Here is a 17500-nt window from a genome sequence, read left to right on the forward strand (position 1 = left end):
ACAGCATGGTTTTGATCACGATAGCAAACGAACTATATTACAGAACAAGTTTTGCAACAATGAAAACAAAACAATGCAGTGCAATTATGAAGTAAAATGTAATGAACAACATAACTTTCTTTTTTAACTTTTAATTTTTTTATGATCGGTTTGATTTTTTTTTTTTTGGTTCTTTTTTATTTTTTTATTTCCACACCAGGTGTGTGTGTGTGTGAGTGTTTGTGTGTGTGTGTGTGTGAGAGAGAGAGAGTGTGTGTGAGTGTGTGTAGCTTAATAATTAATTTGTAATATTTATAACACTAGCTTACTACCTTTATGTTTTTATAATACAGCAAAAACGTGTCAGACACTCAGTGTCTGGTTACTGGTTAGAGACAGCTGAAGGTTTAAAAAAGAAAAAAAATCTCCGACAGGCAGAGACGCAATGCGAGTCGCATTCTACCAAGCAAGCACCACGTCTGAACGAACCCACGTTTACCAGAACTCTACTGGTTAGTAAGTACGTATTATTAACGTTACAACCCGAAGTAAAAAGCTGAAGAAACCCTAAACGTTAACGGAAAAGACCCGCGAACCCGAGTGACTGAGGGAGAGACAGAGAGCTGTTCTGTGTGTGACTGTGAGTGAGCAGAGCGAGACACAGCAACACAATACATCTGTATGTGTGTAGGGGAGGGGCGCTGTGACTAGCCTATCACTGTAGGGGAGGGGCGCTGTGACTAGCCTATCACTGTAGGGGAGGGGCGCTGTGACTAGCCTATCACTGTAGGGGAGGGGCGCTGTGACTAGCCTATCACTGTAGGGGAGGGGCGCTGTGACTAGCCTATCACTGTAGGGGAGGGGTGCTGTGACTAGCCTATCACTGTAGGGGAGGGGCGCTGTGACTAGCCTATCACTGTAGGGGAGGGGCGCTGTGACTAGCCTATCACTGTAGGGGAGGGGCGCTGTGACTAGCCTATCACTGTAGGGGAGGGGCGCTGTGACTAGCCTATCACTGTAGGGGAGGGGCACTGTGACTAGCCTATCACTGTAGGGGAGGGGCGCTGTGACTAGCCTATCACTGTAGGGGAGGGGCGCTGTGACTAGCCTATCACTGTAGGGGAGGGGCGCTGTGACTAGCCTATCACTGTAGGGGAGGGGCGCTGTGACTAGCCTATCACTGTAGGGGAGGGGCGCTGTGACTAGCCTATCACTGTAGGGGAGGGGCGCTGTGACTAGCCTATCACTGTAGGGGAGGGGCGCTGTGACTAGCCTATCATGCCAAATTGCTCAACATGTTCTTATCCACATCCATCTCCTGGAGAAAAAGACATGGAGAAATAAAACAAATGAAAAAGCTGTCTGAAACGTCTAAAGTTTTCATCTCTCTCTCTCTCTCACACACACACACACACACACACACACACACATACACACACACACACAATCACTCAACATGAACCCGATATTAAAGCTTCCTGTTCCTGTTATCAACCTGGTTCTACAGTAAGTCATGTTCCTCTGTGGTTCTACAGTAAGTCATGTTCCTCTGTGGTTCTACAGTGTCATGTTCCTCTGTGGTTCTACAGTAAGTCATGTTCCTCTGTGGTTCTACAGTGTCATGTTCCTCTGTGGTTCTACAGTAAGTCATGTTCCTCTGTGGTTCTACAGTGCCATGTTCCTCTGTGGTTCTACATTAAGTCATGTTCCTCTGTGGTTCTACAGTGCCATGTTCCTCTGTGGTTCTACAGTAAGTCATGTTCCTCTGTGGGTCTACAGTGTCATGTTCCTCTGTGGTTCTACAGTGCCATGTTCCTCTGTGGTTCTACAATAAGTCATGTTCCTCTGTGGTTCTACAGTGCCATGTTCCACTGTGGTTCTACAGTAAGTCATGTTCCTCTGTGGTTCTACAATGCCATGTTCCTCTGTGGTTCTACAGTGCCATGTTCCTCTGTGGTTCTACAGTAAGTCATGTTCCTCTGTGGTTCTACAGTAAGTCATGTTCCTCTGTGGTTCTACAGTAAGTCATGTTCCTCTGTGGATCTACAGTAAGTCATGTTCCTCTGTGGTTCTACAGTAAGTCATGTTCCTCTGTGGTTCTACAGTAAGTCATGTTCCTCTGTGGATCTACAGTAAGCCATGTTCCTCTGTGGTTCTACAGCAGTCATGTTCCTCTGTGGTTCTACAGCAGTCATGTTCCTCTGTGGTTCTACAGTGTCATGTTCCTCTGTGGATCTACAGCAGTCATGTTCCTCTGTGGATCTACAGCAGTCATGTTCCTCTGTGGTTCTACAGCAGTCATGTTCCTCTGTGGTTCTACAGTGTCATGTTCCTCTGTGGATCTACAGCATTCATATCCCTCTGTGGTTCTATCGTATTGCGTGGTTCTAGTTTATTGAAAAGCAGAGTAACAGTTCAGATTAAATGTATGTATTAAATATTTTATAAATCATTCCCAGTCCTGTTCCAACATCTAACAATCTCTTTTAATCTTCATCAGGTGACGCATTAATAGAAGGTTCTCCTGAGAAGTGAAGTGTCTGTTCATCGATCTGTTCCACCATAAATGCAGGTGTTATGAATGTTTTATGAAGTGTGTATGGATGGGTGGATGGATGGATGGATGCGGTTAACTTTTTTGCGACAAACTGTGTTTTTTTCTCTCATGTAGATCTTCAGCTATGGGGCTGTAGTCAGTGTCAGAGAGAAACTGGGAGCACCCTCTAGTGGAGAGATCTGTGTTCTGCTTTACTAAAAAAAAATCTCCCAGGAATTTCTAGTGTTTTATTTCCATCTGTTTCTCCATCCATTTATTAACACATCCGTCCATCAATCCATTGACACTCCCATCCATCCATCCATCCATCCATCCATCCACACATCCTTTCCAAATTTATTTCACGTATCTACTGACAATAAAATTCTCAGCATTGTGTTTGTATGTGTGTGTGTGTGTGTGTGTGTGTGTGTGTGTATGTGTGTGTGTGTGTGTGTGTGAGAGAGAGAGAGAGAAAGAGAGAGGGATTCAGAAGATGAGATTTTTACCCATAATTCCCTGCTCTGACTCTGCAGGCAGTGAAAGTAGCACACACTCAGAGACAAGAGACATGACTGTATTTCTTTTTCTCAGCAGGAGATCGCCGCTCAATTTGTCCACAGAACGTTGGAGGCTGTCGGCTGAAATGACTAGCGGCGAGACATTTTTCACGGTAGAAGGAACTTTTGGGTGGAAAACAATTTATTTCTCGTTTGCGGCACAGCGTAATCGGTGCAGAGGTTCAGTCCTGATGTGTTTCGCTAGGCATTAGCAAGCTAATTAATAAATCCAGATCCAGGTCATTAGCGGATCTGATCTCACTCTCATGCATTCTCCACTACCTTCACTCACTCTGTATATCTACCTATCTATCTATCTATCTATCTATCTATCTATCTATCTATCTATCTATCTATCTATCTATCTATCTATCTATCTAATGGACATCCTTCTCTCCATCCCTTATCCGTCCGTTCACCCATTGTCCTGTAATTTGTTTGTCAGTCCAGTCATCATCCGTCAGCTCATCTATCACTTCATCATCCACCACATTGTGTGAAGGCCTTGTGTTCATCTGACATCAATACAGTTGGGGTTTAGGAAACCCACCCTGAATTCTGAGAGGAGGGAATTTCTTTCTTCTAGTAGTAACTTGAAATTCTTCAAAGCAGAGAGAGAGAGAGAGAGAGAGAGAGAGAGAGAGAGAGAGAGAGAGAGACTATCTGATGTGAGATGAATCTGGGTCATACTGATGCTGCTTCACTGTCTGATGTTGGAGCTCAGAGCTGTATGAATAAAAACACTGGTGCTCTGAAAACCAGTGAATAATGATGGTGGAGTTTGAAGGTGTTATCCATCTCAGATCCAGACCTGGAGCACTAGTGTGGAGATGATGTATCCTGATGATGATGTAAGTGTGTAACAACTGATGGATCTTCACATCAGTTCATTAGACATGTTGATTATTTTTACTTTGAAAAAAACACCTGGAAGCATCAAAATGATTTTTTATGATCTGGGGCCCGAAGACTCAGATTGTTTAATTAGGTCCAAATTTGGGACATGCCCCAGAGTGGAGGATGAGTGGAGGATGAGTGGAGGATGAGTGGAGGATAAGTCATCCACTTTACTTTAGTGTTTACCCAAAAATGACTGAAATAAAATAAAATTCAAAAGAAAGTGTAGATGTTTACCAGCATTGTTTACTTAACACAATACTGTGGCAAATAGAATCAATAAAGAATCAATAAAGAATCAATAAAGTACATCTATACTCACTTGTACTCATCTATACTTCCTGTTCTTGAATTGTTTGCCGCAGGATTTTCTGCCTGTCTCAGTGTTTAAATTATACTTTTTTTTACGGACTCTTTTTAGTTAATATTTTACATTCTCACATTGTTACATTTAGTTTTTTAAATTCTTTACTTTTCTATCGCAGTTCATTTTATTCCTGTTCTTCAGGAGATGCTGTTTGTTTTCTGTCTTCAAACATCTAGCGGAGGAAACGATCATCAGATCTTTTTAATATTCCGATCTGATCCAGTGTGATCTGATCCAGTGTGATCTGATCCAGTGTGTCCAAGTCAAAAGTATGGCAAACTTTCATCTTGTCCAGTGTGAGAGCTGCAGAATGTTTAGTAATTCTTCCTCTGTCATTAGCGTTAATTTTAATCGTGATAAGTGTGTTAGCTCTCTGACGGAGATGACTTCAGCTTTAGAGGTGCACATCCAGACACTACAGAGGGATAGTGATAGTAGTGTAGTTTCTGTAGGGGAAAATCTGGATGCTTTAGGCGGAGTTAGTAACCCTCCACCTCCGGCATTAGAGCCCTCACAGTGGGGCAAATGGGTGACGACTCAGCGGCAAAGTCACAAAGCCAAAGCTAACGCTAAGGCTTGCCCACAGGAGCACCACTCCTCTCCTCTTCACATGTCTAACAGGTTTGCTCTCCTCAGTGAAGAACCTGCTGAGAAACCTGAAAGAGCTCTGGTTATAGGAGACTCCATCTTAAGGCATGTGAAATTAGCTCCGCCTTTAAGGGCTCCAGCAGCACTGGTTAGGTGTGTTCCAGGAGCCAGGGTGCCGGACATAGCAGGTAATCTTAGGGTCTTAGACAAGCATAGTTACTCCAAGGTACTTTAATATTGTAGAGGTGTGTAAATTAGTGAAGGTGATGTCTGATGCTGTAGTAAGCTCTGGTCCCATCCCAATGCGGCTTGGCGATGTAGCTTACAGCAGGTTATGGTCGCTGAACTGCTGGATGTCCAGGTGGTGCCCCGAAAATGTGGGCTTCATAGATAATTGGAGCACTTTTGAGAGCTAGGCTGGCCTGTTAGGACGGGACGGTGTCCATCCCACACGGGAAGGTGCTGCTCTCATTTACTTGCAGCATAGGACATAGTTTAAGAACAGGCCGAGTTAATCTGTGACAATCCAGAGCCAGGGCTAAGCAGGCTAATGGCTAATCTGACCGTCTGCTAGCTGCTGTGAGTCGTCACCCAGGGTTCACTATATAGAGACTGTTCTGTTTTCTGAGCTAAACAAAAAACTATAAATACTCAGAAAATTTGTTTTAGTACCTTATTAGCATAAAATTAGATCATAGTGAATGTACAGCCAGCACCTTTGATCTGATGTTGGTCAAAGCCAACATCAAAGTGTGTCGCGATGAACTTTACAAATCTAGTTATTATTATTATTATTATTATTATTATTATTATTATTATTATTATTATTATTATTATTATTATCAGCTGGTTGAATACAGATGAGTGTTTAATAGTTTGAATTAGAAGCAGCTCTCTGTGGTGGACACATGACTTTCAGACAGAAAGTGAGAGTTTTAAAGGTTAAATAGTTTGTGTGATGGCTGACATTAGATCATCTCGTCCTGTCAGATTTGTTTAGGAAGGTTTACCTCTGCAGCGTCACCTTTTCTAATATCACCTTCACTCAATTAGAGGATGAGGAGGAACTTTCAGTCCTTCATCATCTCTGATTCAGAGCACACATTTCTCAGAGTCCCAGAGAGATACGAGTGATAAACCTGTAGTCATCTTCAGACAGAAGACTCTTCAGTAGAGATGTCACACACTCACTGTCTTAATGGGAAAGCTCTAATAGTGTCAACTCACAGACGGGAAAATGGTCCAGTAATGATTAGGGTTAGTGTGTTACATCTGGAGCCTAAACACACACACACACACACACACACACACACACACACACATACACACACACACACACACACACACACACACACACACACACACACACACACACATACACACACACACACACACACACACACACACACACACACACATACACACACACACACACACACACACACACATACACACATACACACACATACACACACACACACACACACACACACACACACACATACACACATACACAGAGAAACACACACACACAGAAACACACACACACACCAACACTAGCTTTAAGCTCTAGGTGAAGTAGTTTACATTACACACTCTTCTTGCACACACTCACAGCAGCAATGTTATCCAGCTCCGTTTATTGTTTCTGTCAGTGTGGTGAAGAACACAGAACTCGGCCTGAGCCACAATACTGAGGAAACACACACTGCAGCTCGTCTCCTGCTTTTATCACCTCCTGTGTTAAAACTCACACCTTAAAAGCAGAGGTTTTCTCTGGACTGTGTCCTTCTTACCTTTCCACAAGGTGAGTTTTATTCACATTCTTTCTCTCTGTGCTTTAATGATTAAGAACATTTACAGAAATTTCTGCAGTCGTCAATAAAAGTCTTTACATCAAATGAACAGCAGAAAATAAAATGATTGACACTTTCAGTTCAGACATTCATGTAGGGACGAGAGCTCACGCTGGGACGAGTCGAAATCTTATTCCTCTTATCCTGATCAGTTCATCCAGAATGATGAAGATTACAATTGTAGAAATGAAGAAAATAATGGAGGAATCTGTTGTTCTGTAAACATGAAACTGTCGGGTTAATAAGATATAATCTCTTCATTAAGACGCACAAACACTGAGATGAGATTCTTTAGTTAGTATAGAGTCAGTTGACACCCCCATTGTTATGATGTCATTAGATAATTAGTCTCATTAATTCTGCTCTTTCATTTTGTTGGACGTTAGACTGAAAATTAAAATGTAAAAAAATGTATAGCAATAAATTAACAAGGAATATTAAATTATTTCGTTTTTTTTTAAGTATGGCTTAATTCTAATTACAATTCCAGACATAATTAATAAGTCGGGGTTCAAGCCCCAGCACTGCCAAGCTGTCGTTATTGGGGAATTGAGCAAGACCCTTAACCCTGTTATCTTCCTCAGCTGGGAAAAAGAAAAGTGGTGATAATAATAACGGCTTCTAATCAGATTAAAGTGTAGATTTCAAGCCATGAGTTGTACTCTGGTGTTTGATTGACATTATCCTCATACAGTAGTCTGCTAATTAAACCTGGAACCAGGAGTCTGGTCTGAGAACTTACAGGCATGCTGGGATGCTTATGTGAGACTACGGTTCTGTTTAATGATCCAGGAAGTGAAAACAACCAATCAGATATCAGCAGTAAAGATTTAAGTGTGTAAGAAATATTTTCTGTATTTGTTTTGGTGAGAGGATTTACAATACTGATGCCAGGTGAGCTACAAAGTCCCTTCATGATGAAAACAAATAAATAAAAGACGGACACAAACGTCACCAACACACCAAGACACGCCCGGGTCCTTACCGTGTTCTCGGTGAAGTTATAATCCAGTGAGTATTGCAATTTGCCCAGTTTTTCTTGCTCCTTAGGCTCGGCTTCCTTTTCACCCTCCGAGAGTCCGGTCTCCACTTCGTCTTCGTCCTTCAGAGCCTGAAGGAGACATCCACCAAGAGTCAGTCCACTCGGCCCCATTTCCTGAAGCTGAGCCGCCAAGCCATGGTCTCCTGTATAAATCTCTTTTAAAGGGATCGAGCACTAAAAACACCACAGTGATCAACACCACGACATGCTTGGTGATGGTTCAACCCCAAATCGTGACCCCATCCCATCCCCATCAGCAGACTGTAAGCACCTCTACAGCCTAGTCCTCATCAAATCAGATGGTTTGCACAGAGGATGAGTGTAATGGGGCGCAAGCATTTTGGGAAATCGAGCTTCTCAGAAGCAGATCAGAATCGTTTTGGTGAATGTTTCAGGCATGGAAGGAATCAGAAGAAGGGATGTGAAGTGTGGTGTCTTTTATTTCTGCCTAGTCTGCAATGTGAGGGCTGAAACGTGCTCAAACTCTCATTCAGTGGATTAAAGGTCTCTACCTTAAGCTAGATTTGTCAGTAAAGCATGCATGGCATTCTCGTTCCCCAAAACAGGTTGAGTTCTCAGTGACCCCCTGAACCCTTTGCATCATGCTAGCAGGAAGTGGTTAAAGAAAACAAACAAACAAACAAACAAACAAACAAAAGGGCTGGTAACGAACATGGGGCCTGTCCTATCAGCTGTCGGGTTAATATTTTGTGAGAGCAAAAGGCTGAACCAAATTGATTTCTGTTCTTCAGCTTTGACCTTAAGAGCTAATGAAGATTTTCCTTCACGACTTCACGCTCAGATGTTTGAGTTGCACTCTGTAGACTTTTTGCCTTGTTCTTGAAGCTTTGCAGTTGATTGCTTTGCAAATTGTTTGTCATTTTTGATAAGACAAGGAAAATCTTGATTAGCTCACCTCACTGGATATCCAATCATGGCAGATCTGAGTGCGTTAACATGATCAAATGTTGGCACAATAGAAGCTGATTAGCAGTAAAGATTCTCTGCTAGGAAGCAGATGGTCCAAATCCCAGGACTTCCAGAGAGCCACAGTTCAGGGATGAGGAAGACCTTTAACTAACACTCTGGAATGTTCTTTAGGTCTTTTTAATCTTAAGGAACCAATTGGTATCATTTGTCCTGCATGGAAACCTTTTTGCAACCCAGGAACTGGTGGAAGTATCGAGCCTCGCAGCTCCAGTAGAGACATTAAAATGCAACACATTCTGGGTTGAAAGGCTACCAGGCTGCATTCTGGGTAAAGGAAACATTCCAGACATTTGGTTTTGGATTGGGATTGTCCTCAATTGCAGGTTGGATAAAAACATCTGCCAATTAAAGAGGAGTCTGGTGAAAGTTCACCACGTTCCTTCTGCATAATAACACTGTGGCTTGATGAGATGGTAAAAAGATTAACAAAGAAAAATGCTGCCTGATCATCAGCTATCTTCTGTGATCTTCTCCTTGACCTTTTGAAAGCCTCGAGAAAGAAGTGTGATTTAAAAAAGAGTGTCTAGAGGATTGAAAGATCATGCCGGTCATTGTGAAAAAGCTTTTTGCATAATTTGTACGGCTAATGAGTCGAGTGGTATTTTCCCCCTGGACGAATTGTCAGAGTCGAAAGTTCAAGTGGGTGAAATGAGGAGCTGTGACTACAAAAACGTCCATCTAAACATCTCCAAACACAAATCAATGTGGTTCAGCCTCATCCAAGCGTAACCCAAGTGCTTCAAATTCATTCATTCATGTGGAGAGATTTATACAGATATATATGTGGGTACGCAGCGTTACACACATATATAGTGTAGATAAACATGTACAGTATGCAAAATTACACATTTCTCTTTAAGGCTTTAAGTCAAGAGGCTAAACAACATCATCGCAGCAGGCTAAAGAAGATCCAACAGCAATTAGGAACCTACCGCCAGTGCCAATCCCGAAAAGTCATCAAAACACAGATAAGGAAGGACATAGAAGGAAGAAACACAAATTAAAACACACCGCACAAACACACAGGGCAAACACATGTGTACGGGCGCACCGGGAGAAATGACCAATCACCCGCTCAAAGCTCTTTCTCGAACCCCTCCCTGTTGCTATGGTTACGTATGGTCAATCGTAGGAAACGTTAGTAACGTGACTGTCTCTGATATACAGAACAGGCTGTGTTCTAATGCTGTCTGAACACTGCTGGCCCTGCTGACTCCCCCTCAGGCTTTAAGCTGTGTCCCAAATCGCATACATACTTGCGCACTATTCTACATCATAGTGTAGTATAAAGAGTGCGAGTCACATGTTCACACTAGGAGACGAATATGTCAAGAACCCGGAAGATTCACTAATGTCGGACAATCAACACTTGTAGCCTTGCTTTACATAGTGGCTAAGGGGTGGGGCTAAGGGGTGGGGCTAGGGGTGGAGCTAAGGGGTGGGGCTAGGGGTGGAGCTAACGGGTGGGGCTAGGGGTGTGGCTAAGGGGTACAGCTAAGGGGTGGGGATAAGGGGTGGGGCTAAGGGGTGGGGCTACCAGGCATTCAGGATGAGAAAACCTTTTCAAGATGGCCGACGACACTATGGTGGATGAGATGTGTTACAAACGTCAGATTTTTCTAATTTATTCAACATGCTGAAGCCAAAGTAACGGCATCAATTCTCATTCCCCGTAAAAAAATTTCATCCGCGATGATACGACCCTTCTAACATTTGTCCACTAGATGCATAGTGTAAGTGTGTAGTGTGCAGTTTGCCATTTGGGACACAGCTCTAAAGTCCTAAAATACTACAATCCTGTCTTTCGTATAAATTCTTAAATTCCCCAAATCCTTAAGTGTGTATGTGTGTGTGTGTGTGTGTGTGTGTGAGTGTGTGTGTGAGAGAGAGAGAGAGAGAGAGAGAGAGAGAGAGAGAGAGAGAGAGAGTTTAAAAGTGTGTGTCTTCAAATTAAAGTGATTCCGGCTTTGTGACTCCTTACACGGCAAATTAAGGAGACTTTGTCAATTATTCATTTAAAGTGTGTCTTGCGTGTGTTCTGTGTCAATTAGTATGCAAAGCGAGGTCAGAGTGCCGCTGTCACAATTTAAGCTGTAATTTGTGGGTGCGTTGTTAAAAAAGGGGGCGAACCTCGTTCTCGTTCTTGCTCTCGCTAATTAGCTAGCGTCATTTCTCCAGGTCGATCCCACATCATAATATAACAATAATCATATGCAGCACTGCAGAAAAAAACAAACCTAAAAATCTGAATCAGTTTAAGCTACAGAAAGCAGGCTTGTTACGATTTTGTGCCATTTACCATGCCAGGGTTTCAATCCTGTAATTAAAGTCAGCAGTCAAGCAACAGCATTAACAGACATGTGAAGTTATCAAAGCAGGTTTCATATCAACACTGTGAGCCAAACCGCAGTAAAGTGTGATTAACTTCAGCATCAGTGACCTCATGCATTCTCCAATGATTAAACCAAGGCCAAGCTGGATGCACAGCGGCTCTGCAGTGCCTTTACCTCCGTCTTGGTTCCCTCGATCACGTCCTTCATGTTGATGGCGTTCTTGCCCTTGTCCTTGCCCTTTTTCTTGTTCTTCTTCTTGAATATCCACTTTTTGCAGATGCAGAAGCAGCAGGACACGACAAGTACCACGGCCACAAATGCGATGGCCACGATGGCCCATGATGGCACTGCAGGGGAAAACATCAGTGTGTTAGCATCAGCTAGGAGAGAATCTTACCATGATGGTCATTTGTCAATGTTTGATCCACCTATGCCCCTTTTCCACCAAAAAGACCCGGGTGCTGGTTCACAGCTAGCACTGGTGCTGGTTCAAAGTTGGTTCCACTGGTGAACCTTCTAAGAACCGGTTTGCCTTTCCATCGGTTAGAGAGCATCACAGAGCCGAGTCTGACGTCACTGTATACGTGTCACGTTACACAGCAACTTAATGCAGCAGCGACAAACACAACAACAACAGTAAAGTAAAAGTGTATTAAACATTAGTATACTTAAGGTACATTATCAAATGCGCTAACAGTAGCCCCACCCACAGCCCCGCCCACAGCCCCTGATGCAAGCGGTTCTTAAGTCTAGACCAGCAACGTTTTGGTGCTACTTAAGAACCACTTTTCCTGGTTCAGAGCCGGTGCTTTGGCTGTCGGAAAAGAAAGAACTGGTTCTAAATTAGGCTCCGAACCTGCACTCAAACTGCCTCGGTGGAAAAGGGGCATTAGTCCCCTATGTTCTCAGGATTTGGGTTGTAATTTACCAGTGCTCTGAGCTCAGAAGGTTTGAGGATTCCTGCTAGTTTTTCAGGATGCCAGCATTCCCAATCCACTAGGATCGAATGATTTTGTTCCTACCTTTCAAACTTACCAGGGATTTGTGTTCAAAAGGTTCTATATTCTAGATTTTCATTTTCTTGGTTACAGGTTTCTCTGTCCTCCCAAACCCCTATTACCCAGACCACAGTGTTCTCATTGTCTCCGTTCTCTCATGTTCTCAGGGCTGTTCCAGGACCTACACTCCCTGAACCCTGAGATGGTGTCCTCTCTCCTGTTGTTTTACTCTATTAACTCATGTACATCACCAAAGCTCAGCTCTCCCTGGTCCTACATTCCCAGGGTTCTATCTTCCCCATGCCATGTTTTTTTCTGTTTCTTGGAACATGGAACCCGGAAACATGAGGACGAATCTCTTTGTTGGAACATTTAGCTGCTAACTGCTAATATGTGCTTGTTTAATGTAAACATTTCATTCTAGTCCAAAAATGATTCTGTTACAAAACCCTCAGACATCTGGGTAATATTTTGAATAATCGAAAATACACCAGATTTTTTGGGTAAAAACCAAACCTATAAGGAGACGTAACATAACCTTCACTAACAGGACCATTTGCTGTTGCTATGTTCACTAGGATAACATCTACTAACATTAGCATCTCCCTTAAGTGGCTAGTGCTGGAGCCTGAGTGTTTATTAGCCCGCTTTGTTTGGAACAGTTAAAGCGTTCTGTGATTTTTTTTTAGCTTAGCTGCCATTAAAAATGATTAAGCAGTATTTCACTTCCACTCTGCATTATTTTCTTAAAGAGCATTTCTCTGGTGTTTATAATGCCGCACGATGCCTGAGTCAGAGAGGAAGCGGTGTTCCGTCCACTGCTAACAGCACTTTGATCAATACAAAGAGAAGACGCTGCTGTCTAGACAGCAGGCCGCTTAATGATCTCGAGGTTTAAACTCTCCAGTGAGTGCCCTCGGCCAATTTACAGAGAATAACATATGTGGCGTTCTGCTTTGTCCAGGAGGAAGAACCTTTTCAGGATCCTGACACTATTGTGCCACTCAGCAGCAGCGGAAGCTTTATTTAATCAGCGGCGGAGGTGTTTGTCCTAAATGAGTCTTTCCTCTTGAAGTAGGAAAACGTCTAAAAATGTCACTAAGGCAAGAATGAAGCTCACAGGAGAGAGTTCTGCTTCTGCACACCCCTCATCAGCGCCTAACAATAGCGGTGTTCGCTCCAGACGGGAAGTAAACATTTTTCCGTGTCCCTCTTTGACTAAATACAGCTTACAGCTTTAGCTCTGTGTGACAGGCGAAGACATGCCGCTGTCCTCCTCTGCACAGAGACAGCGCTAACAGCCTCCTGACAAACAGGAGACACGTCTGAGCTAAAAGCAGCTGAGTAACACGAACCCAACACGCCGCCGACACCCGGGACACGCCTCCTCACACCGCCCACACCCGGGACACGCCTCCTCACGCCTCCTCACGTATGAAAGAGAAATCCTGCTACAATAATTACACCTTCTGCTCTCAGAACAATAGACACCTAATGATCTACAGGTCGTCTCTACACCGTGGTGGAGACCACAAAAAAGTTTTTTTTACAAAGTTTTTTACAAAACATAATTTTACACTTTTTATGTGATGTTAAAACTGAAAAAACTAAAACTCTGTGTGTGTGTGTGTGTGTGTCTGTGTTTGTGTGTGTGTTTGTGTGTGTCTGTGTGTGTGTTTGTGTGTGTGTTTGTGTGTGTTTGTGTGTTTGTGTGTGTCTGTGCGTGTGTTTGTGTGTGTGTCTGTGTGTGTATCTGTGTGTGAGTTTGTGTGTGTGTTTGTGTGTGTCTGTGTGTGTGTTTGTGTGTGTCTGTGTGTGTGTGTGTTTGTGTGTGTGTGTGTCTGTGTGTGTGTGTTTTTGTGTGTTTGTGTGTGTGTGTTTGTGTGTTTGTGTTTGTGTGTGTGTTTGTGTGTGTGTGGGGTGTTTGTGTGTGTGTGTGTTTTATCCTCTTAAACACTGATAAAGAGTGATGAAGAGTGTGTGATATATATATATATATGTGATATGGAGTGTCTCCTCACAGGACAGTATTATTAGAAACCCATGTTAATGTGAGACAAATCAACACCTGATGTCCAATCAGAGACCAGGACTCTGAGGACAGACTGCATGATGACCTGACAGCGTCAGACACGAGTGTAAAGTTTTTCTTTATTTTAAAGTAGAAACTTTTTTCTTTCTAATTTTAGAAAGTTGATATATTTTTGTTATCAGTAAAAGTTGGTGTGCTCTCTAGAGGAAGAGCTTTGAGAGTTTCCCTCAGAGAAAATAAAAAATCAATGTTCTGCTGTCAAAATCAATGCTCGCTGTCCTGTGAGGAAAAACAGTGAGCAAAGGTCTAAAGGAACGTCTCAGAGCCTGGACCTGGGCTTGGGCTCCATGATGGATGAGGGAAGACACGGTGCTGCTGCTGATGATGATGATGATGATGATGGGGGTGGTGATAGTGATGATGATGATGATGATAATTGTGATAATGATGATGATAATGATGGTGATGATAATGATGATGATAATGAAGTTAATGATAATGGTGATGGTGATGATGATGATGATGATGATGATGATGATGATGGTAATGATGATGGTAATGATGATGGTGATAAAGACAATGGTGATGATAATGATGATGGCAGTGATAAAGACAATGATGATGATGATGATGATGATGGTGATGATGGTAATGATACTGATGGTGATGATGATGATGATGGTAATGATGATGGTGATGATAATGATGATGGCAGTGATAAAGACAATGATGATGATGATGGTGATGATGGTAATGATACTGATAGTGATGATGGTAGTGGTGATGATTATGTAGATGGTGATGATGGTAATGATAGTGATGATGGTGATAAAGACAATGATGATGATAATGAAGTTAATGATGGTTGTGATGATGGTGACGATAATGATGATGATAGTGGTGGTGATGATGATGATGGTGATGATAATGATGATGATAATGAAGTTAATGATGATGGTGATGATGATAGTGGTGGTGATGATGATGGTGATGATGGTGATGTTTATCAGATTAAAAAAGATTTAGCAGCAGAGCTGAAGAGGAATTTCAGACAATATCAGAGTGAGAGATAATTCAGTCTAATTTCAGTGGGAATGATGAGTACAGAGGCTGATTCTATAGAGCTATAGAGCTGAGGGACCAGAAGACAGACAGACAGACAGACAGACAGATGGACAGACAGACAGACAGACAGACAGACAGATGGACAGACAGACAGATGGACAGACAGACAGACAGACAGACAGACAGACAGACAGACAGACAGATGGACAGACAGACAGACAGACAGACAGACAGACAGACAGACAGATGGACAGACAGACAGACAGACAGACAGACAGACAGACAGACAGACAGACAGACAGACAGATGGACAGACAGACAGACAGACAGATGGACAGACAGACGGACAGTCAGACAGATGGACAGACAGACAGACAGTCAGACAGACAGACAGACAGACAGATGGACAGACAGACAGACAGACAGACAGATGGACAGACAGACAGACAGACAGACAGACAGACAGTCAGACATACAGACAGGATGTTGAGGTTAAAAGGGTTACAGCAGATTTCTGCAATTCATTTTTTTTTTAATCTGGAAAGATTCCAGGCTGTAAATGTTCTACTAGCTTTATTGTCTTTTGACTCACTTTCATTTCTTTATCTGTCTTGCTTTATCTTTCAATTTTTTTTATCTTTATCTTTACACACACACACACACACACACACACCTCTCTAACAGCTGGAATCAGGAGCTGGTCTGAATGTCACTCCTGTCAATCAGAGCATTTCCTTGGAGAAGCAATTCCTCAGTCCATAATTATCCATCTGTCCCCCTGATTCACCACTCTCACCTCTCTCTCTCTCTCTCTCTCTCTCTCTCTCCCTCTCTCCCCCCCTCTCTTTCTCTCTCTCACCCCCTCTCTCTCACCTCTCTCTCTCTCTCTCTCTCTCTCTCCCTCCCCCCCCCTCTTTCTCTCTCTCCCCCCTCTCTCTCACCTCTCTCTCTCTCTCACACCTCTCTCTCTCTCTCTCTCGCTCTCTCTCTCTCTCACACCTCTCTCACACCTCTCTCACACCTCTCTCTCTCTCTCTCTCTCTCTCTCTCTCTCCCTTTCTCTCTCTATCTCCCTCTCTCTCTCTCTCTCTCTCTCACACACACACACACACACACACACACACACACACACACACACACACACACACACACACAAACACACACACACCCTTCACACAGCTGCCCCCACATCCTCCCCTGGCATCCGCTAATCACCAGAACCTGAAGGTCTTAGCCTAGCATTTCAGTAAGCTAGCTAGGCTTTTCTTGTTGTTTGTTTGCTTGGCTAGTTCTTTTCCTCTTCCCTTTGTCTCCTCATTAGCTTGCTAGGCTAATCTTCTGTTTGCTAGCTTTTTATTTCACTCCCTGAATTTAGCATTTCTTCTCTCCTCAGTTTTTTCTTCTGCTTTCTATCTCTAAGATTCTATCCTGCTAACTACCTTTGTTTTCTCTCATTAGCTTTGTCTTCCTTTCATTAAGCTCTTCTTCTGCTGGTTAAACAGTGAGTCTGGTCATGTGACTCCTGGTATATTAGCATGAGTGAGTGAACATTGTTAGTCTACTGGAGACAGTGTGAGGTAGAGACGGGAGGTTTGAGACACTTCACTTCAGTCAAACGTTCTCAGACCCGAGTGTGACGGCCGGCAGAGTTGTCATGTGTTTAAAGAACCAGCAGTGAGATGGAGAACACACCAGAGCTCAACACCAACACAATAAACACTGCAGATGTGCAAGCTGCTGGATCACATCTCTAACATTCTGACAGGTTGTGATTTGTTTTTCACTCAGTAGTGAAGTTGAAGTGTTTAGTACACCAGTCAATCCTCCACAACAAACACTACCATTAAACCCCATCAAGTGGAGAGAAGGAGAGGAGAGCAGATCTTTCCTGAAGCTGAGTGTCTCCTCTAGAAGAAAAGATGGAGTGAAGATGGAGTGTTGATGGAGTGATGATGGAGTGATGATGGAGTGAAGATGGAGTGAAGATGGAATGATGATGGAGTGATAATGGAGTGATGATGGAGTGAAGATGGAGTGATGATGGAGTGAAGATGGAGTGATGATGGAGTGATGATGGAGTGAAGATGGAGTGAAGATGGAGTGATGATGGAGTGAAGATGGAGTGAAGATGGAGTGAAGATGGAATGATGATGGAGTGATGATGGAGTGAAGATGGAGTGATGATGGAATGATGATGGAGTGAAGATGGAGTGATGATGGAGTAATGATGGAGTGATGATGGAATGATGATGGAGTG

The 17500-nt window shown here is 43.0% G+C and overlaps 1 protein-coding gene across 3 annotated transcripts in view; it reads right to left on the bottom strand.

The window, feature by feature from the left end:
* Positions 1-17500, bottom strand: part of syt1a (synaptotagmin Ia) — a 205340-nt gene that overhangs the window by 21497 nt on the left and 166343 nt on the right. For 2 of the 3 annotated variants that reach the window (XM_060889779.1, XM_060889778.1), the window contains 2 exons: positions 11323-11495; positions 7769-7894 (listed from right to left, as the gene is read on the bottom strand). In XM_060889779.1, coding sequence (XP_060745762.1) covers positions 7769-7894; positions 11323-11495 — 299 coding nt within the window. The remainder of the gene's footprint in view (positions 1-7768; positions 7895-11322; positions 11496-17500) is intronic. The other variant, XM_060889780.1, reaches the window with a different exon arrangement.

The sequence above is a fragment of the Tachysurus vachellii genome, chromosome 16, assembly GCF_030014155.1.
Source record: "Tachysurus vachellii isolate PV-2020 chromosome 16, HZAU_Pvac_v1, whole genome shotgun sequence".
NCBI lineage: Eukaryota > Metazoa > Chordata > Actinopteri > Siluriformes > Bagridae > Tachysurus > Tachysurus vachellii.